At 36.4% G+C, this 13765-nt stretch overlaps 1 protein-coding gene across 1 annotated transcript; it reads left to right on the forward strand.

Moving 5' to 3' along the window:
* The first annotated feature begins 7191 nt into the window (after positions 1–7191).
* On the forward strand, positions 7192–8178 carry LOC116174000 (glutathione S-transferase 1-like). The gene is made up of 3 exons (XM_031491767.1): positions 7192–7473; positions 7518–7718; positions 7769–8178. Exons 1-3 carry the CDS (start codon positions 7336–7338, stop codon positions 8078–8080), a joined length of 651 nt encoding a protein of 216 aa, XP_031347627.1. The 5' UTR covers positions 7192–7335; the 3' UTR covers positions 8081–8178.
* Positions 8179–13765: the final 5587 nt, after the last annotated feature.

Here is a 13765-nt window from a genome sequence, read left to right on the forward strand (position 1 = left end):
TATAGTTTTGGTACGGTATGGAAAGACGGTTTAATATCAAAACTATATGATGTACTAAAATGTAGTAAAATTGTTAGCATAATTAAAACAAGTTAAAAAGTAATCGTAAACGATTTACATAAAGCGCATTTCCACTTGCATTCATTTCCTATTTGTAAGATGCAACTTTTGTTAAAATCGTAAAAATCCGCCCACAAATATGAAAGATAGCGTTGCACATGGGCAATCCATTGTTGACGTGCTACTTCAATTTCAGTTTATGCGAAGAATTTCATTTCAATGCTTTTCTAAATAAGAAAGTTGGCACTGCGCATTCGCAAAATAAAATTTTGAAACTAGCGCTAGATTTTCCTTTTTTCCAAGTGCCTATGTATCACATTTCATTTAATTTCTTCCATAAATAAAAAAAGTTGGCACTGCGCATGCGCAAAGCCAAATTTTGAACCTGGCGTTTGATTTTCCTTTATCCCAAGTGCCTATGTATCAAATTTCGTTTAAATTCTTCCATAAATAAAAAAGTTGGCACTGCGCATGCGCAAAACCAAAATTTGAAATTGGCGTTTGATTTTCCTTTATTCCAAGTGCCTATGTATCAAATTTCATTCAAATACTTTTATAAGTAAAAAAGTTTGCAATTCGGTTTATAAATGGTCGACATGCGAAAAGGGCACTGTGAATTTTGAATCGATTCGATCCAACTTTTGGCATTGCGTATTATATGGCTAAATCTATCCCCATATTGAATTTCATGCAATTCAGTTCATAACTAACGGAGATGTAAAAGCGATCGAACATTTCTAAACAAAGTTATGGTTCACACGGACAGATAGATGGACAGACAGACAAAGGAACAGACGGAGAGACCAACCGGCAGGCGACAGATAGCAATGCAAAATTATAAACGATCTCTAGGATCGTTAATAAACGGCGAAAGTGAAAAATTATGGAACATGTGAAAAACGGTTTTTTGTTTTTTTTACAATAACTTTTTTTGTAAGCGGTACAGAAAAAATTCCTTCCTTGGTACAAGACTCGACACCATAACGAACCAAATAGCGAAAAAAGTAGAACAATGGCTCTTAAGATAAAGAACTAGTAGCGTCGCAAAGTTAGCGGACGGACGGACGGACGGACGGACGGACGGACAAAGTGGCCACAATAGCGCATTTTTTTTTTATTTTTGTGGAAATGCGCTAAAAATGCTATCAAACCGCAAGTTAGAGTTTTTGTCGAAGAAAACAGTAGCAAAATCCGTTTACTCAACAACGGACTTCCTCAAGGGTCAGTATTATCCACAGAAATCTTATACAAACGTATTATCTCCATTATTATTTAATCTTTACATACTCGTACATAATATTCCAACAACCATTTCAAGAAAATTCATTTATGCGGATGATTTAGCGATTACTTTTCAACATAATGACTTTAAAATAATTGAAACAAAATTAACGGAAGACTTAACAACTCTTAGCCAATAATTCATGAAATGGAGATTACTTCCCAGTTCCTCAAAAACTGAAGTTTTTCCTGTTACCTATTTTCATTTAAACAATCACCAGAAAAACTATAAATTTAATATTTTATTAAATAATGTTAATTTAAAACACAATTTTCAACCAATTTACCTGGCAGTAAAACTGGACACTTCACTAACGTATAAATTACACATTGAGAAACTTAGTCAGAAGTTACAAACTAGAAATAATATTTTGTCAAAATTAGCCGGCACAGATTGGGGTGCAAATGCTAGAACCTTAAGAAGATCTGCTTTAGCTATTGTTTATTCAATTGCAGAGTATTGTTGCCCAGTATGGAAAAATAGTGACCATGTCTCAAGGATTGATACACAACTGAATACAACAATGAGAATAATTACCGGCACATTTAAATCTACTCCTATATCTTGGTTACATGTTCTCTCAAACATTGCTCCACCCAATATCAGACGAGAATTGTTTTTAAAAAAATTGGGGGACAAATATAAAAATAACGCTGATTTCCCCATAAATTTAGATCTAAATAATTTACCTTTTTATCGATTAAAATCACAAAATCCGTTATGGAAAGAAGACCATATACATTCAAATGTATATTCCATTAAAAAACGTTGGAAAATTTTTTGGATACAGCATAATAACACAATTTTTAATCGAAATTTAATCAAAGAACCATCCAATGAAGTTGCAGGGCTTGATCTCCCAAGAAAAATGTGGGTCAAATTAAATCGTATCTATAAGAACAGGACATGGAAGATCCAATTATACAGAGTGGCTCAACGAGAAGTATACAGAGGGCTTTTAGGGTATTAAATTTAGAAATTTCGAAAAATCCTCGAACACGTCAATTTTGTATTCGAAGGGGACAACTTTTGGAATACAAATCACGAACCCAAGTCTTCACCCCTCTACGTAGGGAGCTTAACCCCTAAAATTTTAAATGGAATCCTATGACAAATGGCACATTATTTGAAAGCCAATTTAATCGTGATTACTAATCTGCTTTGCTTTTTAAATTCTATTGATTAGTTTCGGAGATATTCGCATTTGAAATTGTTTTTTCTTACCAGTGAAAGTAGCAGTGCATGTGATCGCAATCACACCTCTACCTTATCTACGTCGCAAGTACTGAATTTAGTTAAATGTTGCCCATGCATTTACGTAACTTCCACAACGAAATGACCGCTGTCCGGTATATCTGGTGCCTTGATAAGAAACTGGTGTTCCTAACGCGCAATTAACGGTTAAATGGAGAATTCTCATAACTTGCAATTACAACTTGAAAATAAAACCCTGAAATAAAGCACATGTAACAACCCTTCGATAATAAATATTAACATACCTCTAATTAATAAGAAGGTTAATTAGAAAATAACGATATTACGGATACGGTTAACTTAAATCGGTTCGAACTTCATGTAGAGCGAAGAGAATTCATAAAAAGGAGATGATTAATTTAGTAAATGGCGGTCACTATTGAATGAATGCAATTATTAATAGCCTCCAAACTAGGAAAATGTAGAAACTAGGTCACACATTACTTCAAAAATTTCACAAAATATAGGTTAAATAGTCAGAATATAAATTAAATTGTCTTCAGTTTTACGTACTTGTAAATAGCAAACTGCCTCGACATTTTTGATATTTACAAAATAGTGGAAAGCACAAGAGATTAAAATGACAGTCTCTCATTTAGGAGGCTAGTTACAAAAACCGCATACAACTTATACTGACTTGAAGAGATTTTCTATATAAAAACGAGAACTTACAAATTTTCCCAAAGGGACCTACTCACTATTTGGCGCTAGCACAGTATAAATACGTAGTCGGCAGGACGATGGAGTAGTCTCGTTGGGATAGTACGGTTCTCTCGGCCGTCACTAGGAGGTTTCAACACTCGATCCCGGTCAAGGGGAGGTTTGCGGAACGGTCTCAGAAACCACGGGAACTCAACCGGAGAAGACAAATACTCCAGGGATCTTGCGGGAAATCCGCGACGGTTATTGGCCGAATTACGGCACACGGGACGGTCGCAAGTTTCCAAATTGGAACGGAAACACAAATTAATTAACGGTATCTATTAGCTACAAGAAAACAAACCCCAAAATAACGAACAGTGCACCAAACGCTTACCCTTAAATTAAACGGTACGGTCTCGTAAAATTAATAGAACCTAAAACGGGCTAAAACGCACGCGAACAAAGCGAAAAATCCAAAAGATCCCCTCTAAATCATGCCTTATAATACAGGCCATTTGTGCTCAAACGGGCATCTAGCGGGAAAGTTGTGGGGTAGTTTTGATTTCTTTGATTCTATATGTTTTTTGGGGTGCTGAATCCGAATCTGAGGTTTGCCAACAAAATTTCATGACGCAACATTGAAAAAAATACAAAAGAAGTTGAAAAAGATATTTTTTTGGCAGTTTTGTGCTTACAACTTGAAAACGATCAACTTTTCGAAAATAACCTTCCTATTCAAAATAAAAGTACTTAAAATTTCCTACAGACCCCACTATTTAGTTTTTTTCCTCGATGAACCGTTCGGGCTCGAGCGCCAGTTGAAAATTGGCGTATTTCGGCTGTATCCGCAAATACTCATCTTTTATTATTATTTTATTCTTACTCTGTGCAAATACAAATCCGTACTTTTCATTGTCTACTGGGCTCGTCAAAAAATTTTATAACTGTTCCGTCTGGTATAAAACTCTCCCACTCCTTCACAGATGAGCCAAGGGCCATTACGTCCCCGTGTACCTACGTTTGCAGTCTCGAGGCCCTCCTCCCATACACATACATACACACCCTCACAAAGTTACACAGATGGACGGACGGACAGTCCAAAATCATGAACTCGCTTTTTGTAGCTGGTTAACATGTAAACAGAAAAGAAATAAATCGGGTTCAGTTCTTAGCAGACAAATTTAAGCTGGAGTAACTGCGTTACCCCACTCCGAGGAGTACGTGATTCTTCAGAACACCGGAGCAAGAGAGATAATGCCGTTGAATAGGAAATCAATATAGGTACCCCTTTTGCCATTTGAATTTTTTGAATTAATAATGACCACAGCGCCACTTTCCCAAATTCAACAATAATAATCCAAACATGCTACGGTAGGGTTTTGTGATTTCTTTATCTGGTCCGGAAGAGAGTGGGAATAGTTTTAGATAGCACAGTATAAGTATTATACATATATTATAAATAATATAATAATATGATATACTGTTGTTCGTTAGAAATTAACTTTTTATACAATTCTGGACTACCGTAAACACCTTGAACGTTATGAAAATGAGAAAAAACTACCCTTACATATAAAATTGAAATAATAGTAGGTAAATGCAAGGAATTCACTTATTGACAACGCTTAATATTAATTTAGGGATTTAGTGCGAAAAAACTATGTTTTGTGGAGACAGCCGAAATACGCCAATTTTCAACTGGCGCTCGAGCCCGAATGGTTCATCGAGGAAAAAACTAAATAGTGGGGGCTGTAGGAAATTTTATGTACTTTTATTTTGAATAGGAAGGTTATTTTTGAAAAGTTGATCGTTTTCAAGTTGTAAGCACAAAACTGCCAAAAAAATATCTTTTTTCTACAACTTTCAAAAAAACCTGTCATTTTCTGACGGATTTCGAAACGCGAAGTACTAGATTTTTAATCGGTTAATTAATAAGCAAGGTTGCTCTTGACAACGTGCGCGAAATCGTCAACAGTGAAAAAAAGTATTTCGCGCACGGGACAAAGTTGAACTTAAACAGCAATTTAATTAATAATCGGTTCAGTTGTAGAAAAAATATTGTATATAACGCTAGCTAGTTATTTCGCGCATTTGACTGATATTTTAACTCGGCTTCGCCTCGTCAAAATACCTTCAGTCTCAATGCGCGAAATTGAACTTCGCGCTCTTGTTATATAAATAACTTTTTTCTACAACTGTCATAAAAACCTGTCATTTTCTGACGGATTTCGAAACGCGAAGTACTAGATTTTTAAACGGTTAATTAATAAGTGAGGTTGCTCTTGACAACGTGCGCGAAATCGTCAACAGTGAAAAAAAGTATTTCGCGCACGTGACAAAGTTGAACTTAAACAGCAAATTTAATTAACAATCGGTTCAATTGTAGAAAAAATATTGTATATAACGCTAGCGCGAAGTTATTTCGCGCATTTGACTGATATTTTAACTCGGCTTCGCCTCGTCAAAATACCTTCAGTCTCAATGCGCGAAATTGAACTTCGCGCTCTTGTTATATAAATAACTATTTCAACTTCTTTTGTATTTTTTTCAATGTTGCGTCATGAAATTTTGTTGGCAAACCTCAGATTCGGATTCAGCACCCCAAAAAACATATAGAATCAAAGAAATCAAAACTACCCCACAACTTTCCTGGTAAAAATACAATTTAACTGGATTATTATGTAACCGAAAAAAGTGGAACTCGGATTTGCCAGTCGCCGGCATACTTAGTTGATAACTTCGTTATTTAATTACCAGGCTCCCTGACGTCCTAAAAATCGAGGACTAATCTTGAAATTTAAGTTAATTCAGCGCGCTGCTAACTTTGCTGCAACAGAATTAATTAACTACGGTTAATTATACTCTATTAATTAGTCGGATTAAAATTTTCAAATGTCAAATCCAGAAGTTCCTCGACTTGGAACTACACTCTGACCAGAAACGAAATTTCGAATCGGTGCTATTCCAAACCATGCATACTTTGGAAGTACTTGTCAAAAGTTGTGTCCGACCATCAGCATGATATCTGCATTTGTTCCTTATGGCGAACCGTTCTTTGGGGGGCAGGAAACTATACATGACAGAGCCAAACTTCCGTGTTATTTTGTAGGAAACTCCGGTTGCCGTATGCACAAGACGAGGCCAGGAAGAAACTATGGGGAACGAGTACGTGGAGAACCCGCGACAAAAATTGGGCGTCATCCATGACAAAATCCATTAAGTTCGCGTTATAGAACAAGAGTTGCCTGGGATTATGTCTCCGCTACAACGGTCGTCCATGTTGTCCGAGAGGCAACATGTTTAAGCGAATATTCCAGTAATCCCAATAGAAATCGAGGCACCATGAAAGATTAATCATCGGCGATAACGAACGAAGGCGGATATGACGCAATCCTGGAATCCGGGAAAAATGACGTGTTTATTCTAGAACATTTCGAAGCGTTCTAAGAACATTCTAGAACAATTTTCGTTTACTATATAAGCAAATTGCAGCGTATTTCAGTTTCAGTTCTAACGACGCGCTTGTGTAATGTTATAAATCATAAATGATAAATATCAATGACTGTTACAAATTACAATTTAGGTACCTAATTGTTAGTTAACTGTAAATAAATTAAATACGTAATTAGATTTAAGTTACAATACATTTATGTATTTCTCAGCACTGATTCTGCTAGTGAAGTCATTACTGAGACGAAAACATGACTCCTTTGAACAAAAACTTGGGCCTTGGGTGTTTTTTGATGACGCAATGAAAAACCATTTCAGCTAAAAACCAGATTTCTTCAATCTGTTGTATGCTGTTGAACCTCCTTAATTACTGCCTGCTACTTCAAATCTCTATTTTAAAACAATATTTTTGATTTGTCATTGTTATTGGCATTGCACAACAGAAGATTAGAGTGTACATAGTGGTGGTAGTCATTTAGTATATCACTATTTGTCAATTTACCAACAATTGCAGGTCATTACCCGATAGTTGATAGTGCAAATTACAAGTGATTGCGTAAAACAATCAATAATGCAGGCGATACCTGAAACCTAATCAGACAAATACGATGTGATTGCAGTCCTTTACACGAAGTAGCGTTTAAAACATGACTCCAAAACTGTACATTTTCAATGGAAGTCCACCGGCACGTACGGTACTAATAACAGCCAAAGCGGTTGGTTTAAATGTAGAAGCTCACGTCTTTACAACCAATCAAGAGTTAAAATCTCCCGAATTCCTAAAGGTAAGGTTTTCCATAAGCTTTCTTTAATTGTCGCTTGCTTTCAGATAAACCCTGCGCATACCGTTCCAGTTTTGAACGACAAGGGAAAAATAATATGCGACAGTCACGCAATCGCCGCTTACCTTGTTACAAAATACGCAAAAAATGACTTACTTTACCCAAAGGATGCTCAACTACGAGCGCAGGTTGATCAGAAACTGTACTTTGACGCAGGGGTTTTATACCCCACCTTTAAAAACGCCATAGTAACGCATACCGTAGTTATCTTACCATGGGACTTCACGCTCATTTTTAGGCGGGATTTATACGGAAGGAGTACAAGCAAATTCCAAAGGAAAAAGTAGCGACTATCGACGAAGTGTATGGGACCTTAGAACGGTTTTTGGACGGAAATAAGTGGCTGGCCGGAAGAATTCCAACCCTCGCCGATATCAGCTGTGCGACTACGACCACAGCACTGAACCATATTCATCCTATCAAACCTGGGGTTTTTCCAAAGGTTGTTGATTGGCTGAGACGGGTTCGCGGTTTGCCCTACTTTTTCGAGGACGAAAAGCAGTTCGATCACTTCAAGCGCTTCGTTCAGCAAATATCAAACTGGGATTAAGCAATCGGGAATTACAATAACTGTAATTTTATTTCATATTCGTTTATCAAGTGTGGTTGAATTGTTGATTTTTTACCAATATTAAATTCTGAAAGGTATCTGTCTTTAGCCTCAAAATTCCCTCTCAATTTCAAAGTAGCAAAATCGAGTATTCAATCAAATCGCAAAGAACTGAAACACTGAGAAAGTAGAGACACAGGAATTGTTGAAACACAGAAATCAGAACCAAGTCAAATGGTTTGGAATTAGGGTTCCACAGCAACAGAATAGTGAGAAAAGTGTAAGAATGAATAAAAAAAGCGTCGGTTTTGCGATAATACAAGCGAGTCGTCAAAATTGGATGCGAGCCGTATCATTGGTGCAAACGAGCAATATTAGATAGGAATAAGAGGTAACCGTCCAAATTCGTTGGGGCCGCTTCGGATTTTAAGCTCGATACGAGGAAAAGGTAATGAAGATGACCATCACTCGCCCTAGCGTATATATAGGTCGATCGCTAAAAATTGTAATAACGGAAGGAGCAAAATTAGTAAAAAAGTTATCGTAAACGCAGCTATATCATAAACATAAAGATTTTATTCTATTAGTCCCGTTATAAATCATTGTGCCCTACGGGCGGAGAACTCGACCATTTAACAAAATGGCGTGAGAGAAAGAAAACTGTTCTCGAGCGGGTAACGACATTAAATTCACAAGGGTTGAAGACCCCACTTGCATTAAATAAATTGAACCTCTACCACATTGGCAAAAAAATCTTATGACAATTATTTTACCCACACCCACGGCTAGCTCAGTAAGAAAGATGATTTTATACCCCTTACCTTGAGAAAGTCTGGCCTTCCTCTCAAAACCGGAAATTTAAAATCTCGGGTTTGGTCGAATTCTAATAAATACACATCTGAACTCATTTGATTGGATATATTAATAAAAGCAACGGCCATCAAATTAAAATTGCGAGTAACCTGCAATTTACAAATACTAATTGCGCTTAACGTTTCTCCCACGACGTACTCGAAATTTAGGTCTCGCCCCTTAATTTTTTGTTTATGTTCGCTATGAAGCGGTATATATCTAAATTTCTGAAGTCACTTGCAAAAGAAAGCTCGTAAACGATGATTGGTATTGAAAAAAAGATGCCCGTCCCAATGTAAATTAGATGGAATACAAGTCCAAAGAGTTAATTGGGAATGGAAATATTTGCAGAAATGCCCAGAGTGTGGCGAAAGACACAAGATTTATGTATGCAAGAAATTCAAAACGAAATCTGTGTAAGAAAAACAAGAATTTGTACGCGAAAGTCGCCTTTGCTATCTATGTTCTAATTCTGGTCATAATGTAAGGAAACGCAGGAAAGACAGATGTGGAAAGAATGGATGTACAAGGAGACATCATAAGTTATTACACGAAGACATCAGGAATAGAAACAAGAACCTACCGTCTAAGCGGATGGAAACGTGGTAAAATATTATACCAGGTTATTCGATCCTGTGCGTTATATTTGTCTTTATAGGGAATAAAGTTATTATTATTATGGTCGGTGTTTCTTGTGAGAACTCAGGTCTAGCCTGGTTAACTAATCGCACGGATTAAAATCAAGTAACGATCAGTGTCTGTGTCTGTGTCTGGTGAAGTTATGTAGGGTCCTAAAAAAAAAAAAATTACACACGTACATTAAAAATCTAGGGATAGTATGTAATTCATACTTACCAACATACATATTGATGGGTACAATAAGCCAACGCTATCAGGAAAGAGGAAAACAAAACAAAACAAAAATCATTATCATAATTCCTGTAATTTTATTAAATGGAGTTTATTGTGTAAGTGTTTCTTTGGCTTTGCGTTTGGGTTGAATACGAGTGGGTTGTGATAACGTGGTGTTCTTCGGTGAGGATGGAGTTTTGTGTTTTTTTACTGTGCTAGGACGTGTAACTTTATTGGGTGGACCTGTCTTTGTGGTACATGTTGCCTTACTTGTATTTATGGTGTTTCTTTGTTCTTGAGGTTGTATTTGTGTTATTTCTTGGGTTATTGGTGGAGGTATTACTGTATTTTGTGAGCTAGTAGTGCTGTTTAGGTTTTTGCGTTTGGGTTGAATACGAGTGGGTTGTGATAACGTGGTGTGTTTCTGTGAAGAAGGAGTTATGTGTTTTTTAACTGTGCTAGGGCGTGTAATTTTATTGGGTGGACCTGTCTTTGTAGTGTATGTTGCGTTATTTATTAGTTATTATGGTCGGTGTTTCTTGTGAGAACTCAGGTCTAGCCTGGTTAACTAATCGCACGGATTAAAATCAAGTAACGATTAGTGTCTGTGTCTGTGTCTGGTGAAGTTATGTAGGGTCCTTAAAAAAAAAATAATAATAATAATAATAATATCACACACGTACATTGGACATCTAGGGATAATGTAATTCGTACTTACCAACATACCTATTGATGGGCACAATAGCCAACGCTATCAGGAAAGAGGAAAACAAAACAAAAAAATCATTATAATAATTCCTGTAATTTTATTAAATGGAGTTTATTGTGTAAGTGTTTCTTTGGCTTTGCGTTTGGGTTGAATACGAGTTGGTTGTGATAACGTGGTGTGTTTCTGTGAAGAAGGAGTTTTGTGTTTTTTAATTGTATTTATGGTGTTTCTTTGTTCCTGAGGTCGTATTTGTGAGGTTGCTTGGGTTTTTGGTGGAGATATTGCAGTATTTTGTGAGCCTGTGTTAAGGTTTTTGCGTTTCGGTTGTATACGAGTGGGTTGTTTCTGAGAAGAAGGAGTATTGTGTTTTTTAACTGTGCTAGGGCGTGTACTTTATTGGATGGACCTGTCTTTGTAGTACATGTTTGCGTTACTTGTGTTTATGGTGTTTCTTTGTTCTTGAGGTTGTATTTGTGAGGTTGCTTGGGTTATTGATGGAGATATTACAGTATTTGTGAGCTAGTAGTGCTGTATAGGTTTTTGCGTTTGGGTTGAATACGAGTGGGTTGTGATAACGTGGTGTGCTTCGGTGAAGAAGGAGTTATGTGTTTTTTAATTGTGCTAGGGCGTGTAACTTATTGGGTGGACCTGTCTTTGTAGTGCATGTTGCGTTACTTGTATTTATGATGTTTCTTTGTTCTTGAGGTTGTATTTGTGAAGTTGCTTGGGTTTTTGGTGGAGATATTTTAGTATGTTGTGAGCCTTATTATTATTATTATTATTATTAGGATTGGAATTGTTTTACAAAAGGGGAGAAGATAAAAATCCTCACTGCCCTTTGCACCTCATCAGGATACCCATTCGTAGATACCAGGACTGTGAGCAAATTTCAGGAAAAAAGTTATTTATAGATATAAAGGCACTGAAAACGGAATAGTGGAGAGGGGGGTAAAGACATAATGATAATGGTACAACCGAATCACAAAGAGTGTCACTATCAACTGGACGAAGTGCTGACAATGGATAAATTAGAAGAACAACTACCACGAATAAGTTTCAGAAGCGGAAAATCCAAACGATGGGATTTCTGTAAATAAGCGTCTTTAGTAGGATGTGAAGATTCCATGTTGATAGGGCAGCCACATGCGCATCTAATGTTCCACCAGTAGACTGAATGGTCCACATGGAGCTCCCGTTATAACAAAGAACCCTCTTGGTTGGAAAAATGATGGAAACTAATGAATTGATGCAAACAGAGAAAATGTTGGAAGTAAAAACAGAAGATCTATGAATCTTATATGAGCTAGTGAAGAAAAACTTTGGAAAATATAGAAAAATCTATAAAGATAACGTCGGAGGATAAAAGTGATGGAAAACACAGCAAAGAGAATAAAAAGGTGGGAGATCGCGTTGTTGTGGAAAGATGAAAATAAGAAGCTACCAGATTTCACAGGAATTATACTAGGAAGAGGCTAATGTATCTGGAAAGGAAGATGGATAAAAACGAACACTTTGGGAGACAATATTGCAGTAATAGTTATTTACATAAAAGTCAGGAAAATGATACATTACTGGCGAGGAAATATTGAAGGACAAGGCCTCTTTGGGTGCGAGTACTTTAATTTCCGAGTCTAGTAGTATCATTTTAGTGCCGAGTTTTGTATTAAATTTTACCCAAAATCGTATTTAATATAACATTTCAATTTTTATATAGAACTTTTGATTAATGTCAATCTGTCAGTAATGACAGGAGTCATTATTGACATTTAGCAATGTCACAGATGCGACTGGTAAAATGACGGTGCGGCCGGTAAAGTGACAAATGCGGCCAGTAAAGTGACAAGCGGCAGGAAACGTAGTCTGCTCTGCTTCTGTCATGGAAACTAAAATTTCCTGACCGAAAGTAGACATGAAAATGAAGGTTTCAGGACGATTTTGGGTAATTAAAAAAGATATCTTCTGATGAAATGAAGATAGAAAGGAACAAGGAATTTTATTTAGCGGTGAACCCGAAAAAACCGAAACGTCCTTTGATTTTTGACGCTGCAGCAAGAACATATGTAAATAGAAACGAACACGCTTACCACCACCAAATTCTCATTAAGATCTTTGCTGTGGGCGCTACTAGGCTATTCTATATTCTGAACATTTTTTTGTACTTTGTTTTTTAGGTAGATTCACCATTTCTGAACAGAGAAAGTCTTCTGGCCACAGGATTTTATTGCAAAGACATATAATTTCTTTGATTCCTTTTTCTTGCCGACATTTGAATAAATCTATGGGAACATTATCTGCTCCTGCTACCTTCCCATCTTTCATTTCTCTTACGGCTGCCATTACTTCCGTTGATCGAATGCCTTCTCCGATTTTGTCATTCTTCCTGTACGCTTTCCACTGTCAGCTGTGTCGGTTTGCTCTTCGAAGAAATTAGGGTGGAATTAATAACTCAAAACCTTCCCCATGCGTTCGGTCTTCGCTTGATAGAATTCCTCCATCTTCCCAATACTTCGCTTTCTTGTCACCAACTTGCCATCCATAATTTCTATTTCTATCCCTGTCATAGTTCCACCTTTTTCTCCCTATCTAGTGTATTTTTCTTCGCTTTATTATGTATGAAATCATGTCTACATAATTTCCCTACACTCCTTTTCAAACCATGTTGTTTTTTCCTTATCCGTTTCTTTTCTCAGTTTCTCCGTTCTTATATCTACTCTCTACCAATATAGAATCTATTTTTACTTCCACTTCAGAATACTCACTCTATTTCTCATGACAATCACCTGTTGCATTGCGACTCTTAAAAACGTCTGTTGCCGTAAAGTTCTCTTTACATAGGTTAGAACTAGCGTGTAAACGTATGTTGAGCGGTAAGTAACTGAGTGAGTAATTTTGCAAAATTTTACAACACAACAAAAAAGTTTATTAATAATCGTATGCCATTAACACATTTAATTAATTTAATTAATGCATTTGATATTTCATATTGACAACCTTTGCCAATCAAAATTTTTTTAACGATTTTTGAAAAATTACATAATACAATATATGATAACCAAGCGCTCAGACAACGAAAAACGCCTGTCAAAGCGCCCGATTAATGTTTCTCTCCAATATTATTTTAAAATTGATGGCAGATGTTTATTAATAAACTTTAGTTAATTGTTGTGGTGTCAAAATTTAAAAAAATACATAAAAACCGCTCAGCAGACGTATGATACAGACGTTTACACGCTAATTCTAACTTATCTAAAGAGTGACAGACGATTACTAAT

This window comes from Photinus pyralis, unplaced genomic scaffold (genome assembly GCF_008802855.1).
Source record: "Photinus pyralis isolate 1611_PpyrPB1 unplaced genomic scaffold, Ppyr1.3 Ppyr1.4_LG6, whole genome shotgun sequence".
Lineage (NCBI taxonomy): Eukaryota > Metazoa > Arthropoda > Insecta > Coleoptera > Lampyridae > Photinus > Photinus pyralis.

Excerpts from the sequence above, each read along its gene's own strand:
- LOC116174000 (XM_031491767.1), top strand. The coding sequence starts at position 7,336 with ATGACTCCAAAACTGTACATTTTCAATGGAAGTCCACCGGCACGTACG. Across the intron at positions 7,474-7,517 it reads AATCTCCCGAATTCCTAAAG|ATAAACCCTGCGCATACCGT; the intron begins GTAAGGTTTTCC and ends GCTTGCTTTCAG. Across the intron at positions 7,719-7,768 it reads CCACCTTTAAAAACGCCATA|GCGGGATTTATACGGAAGGA; the intron begins GTAACGCATACC and ends GCTCATTTTTAG.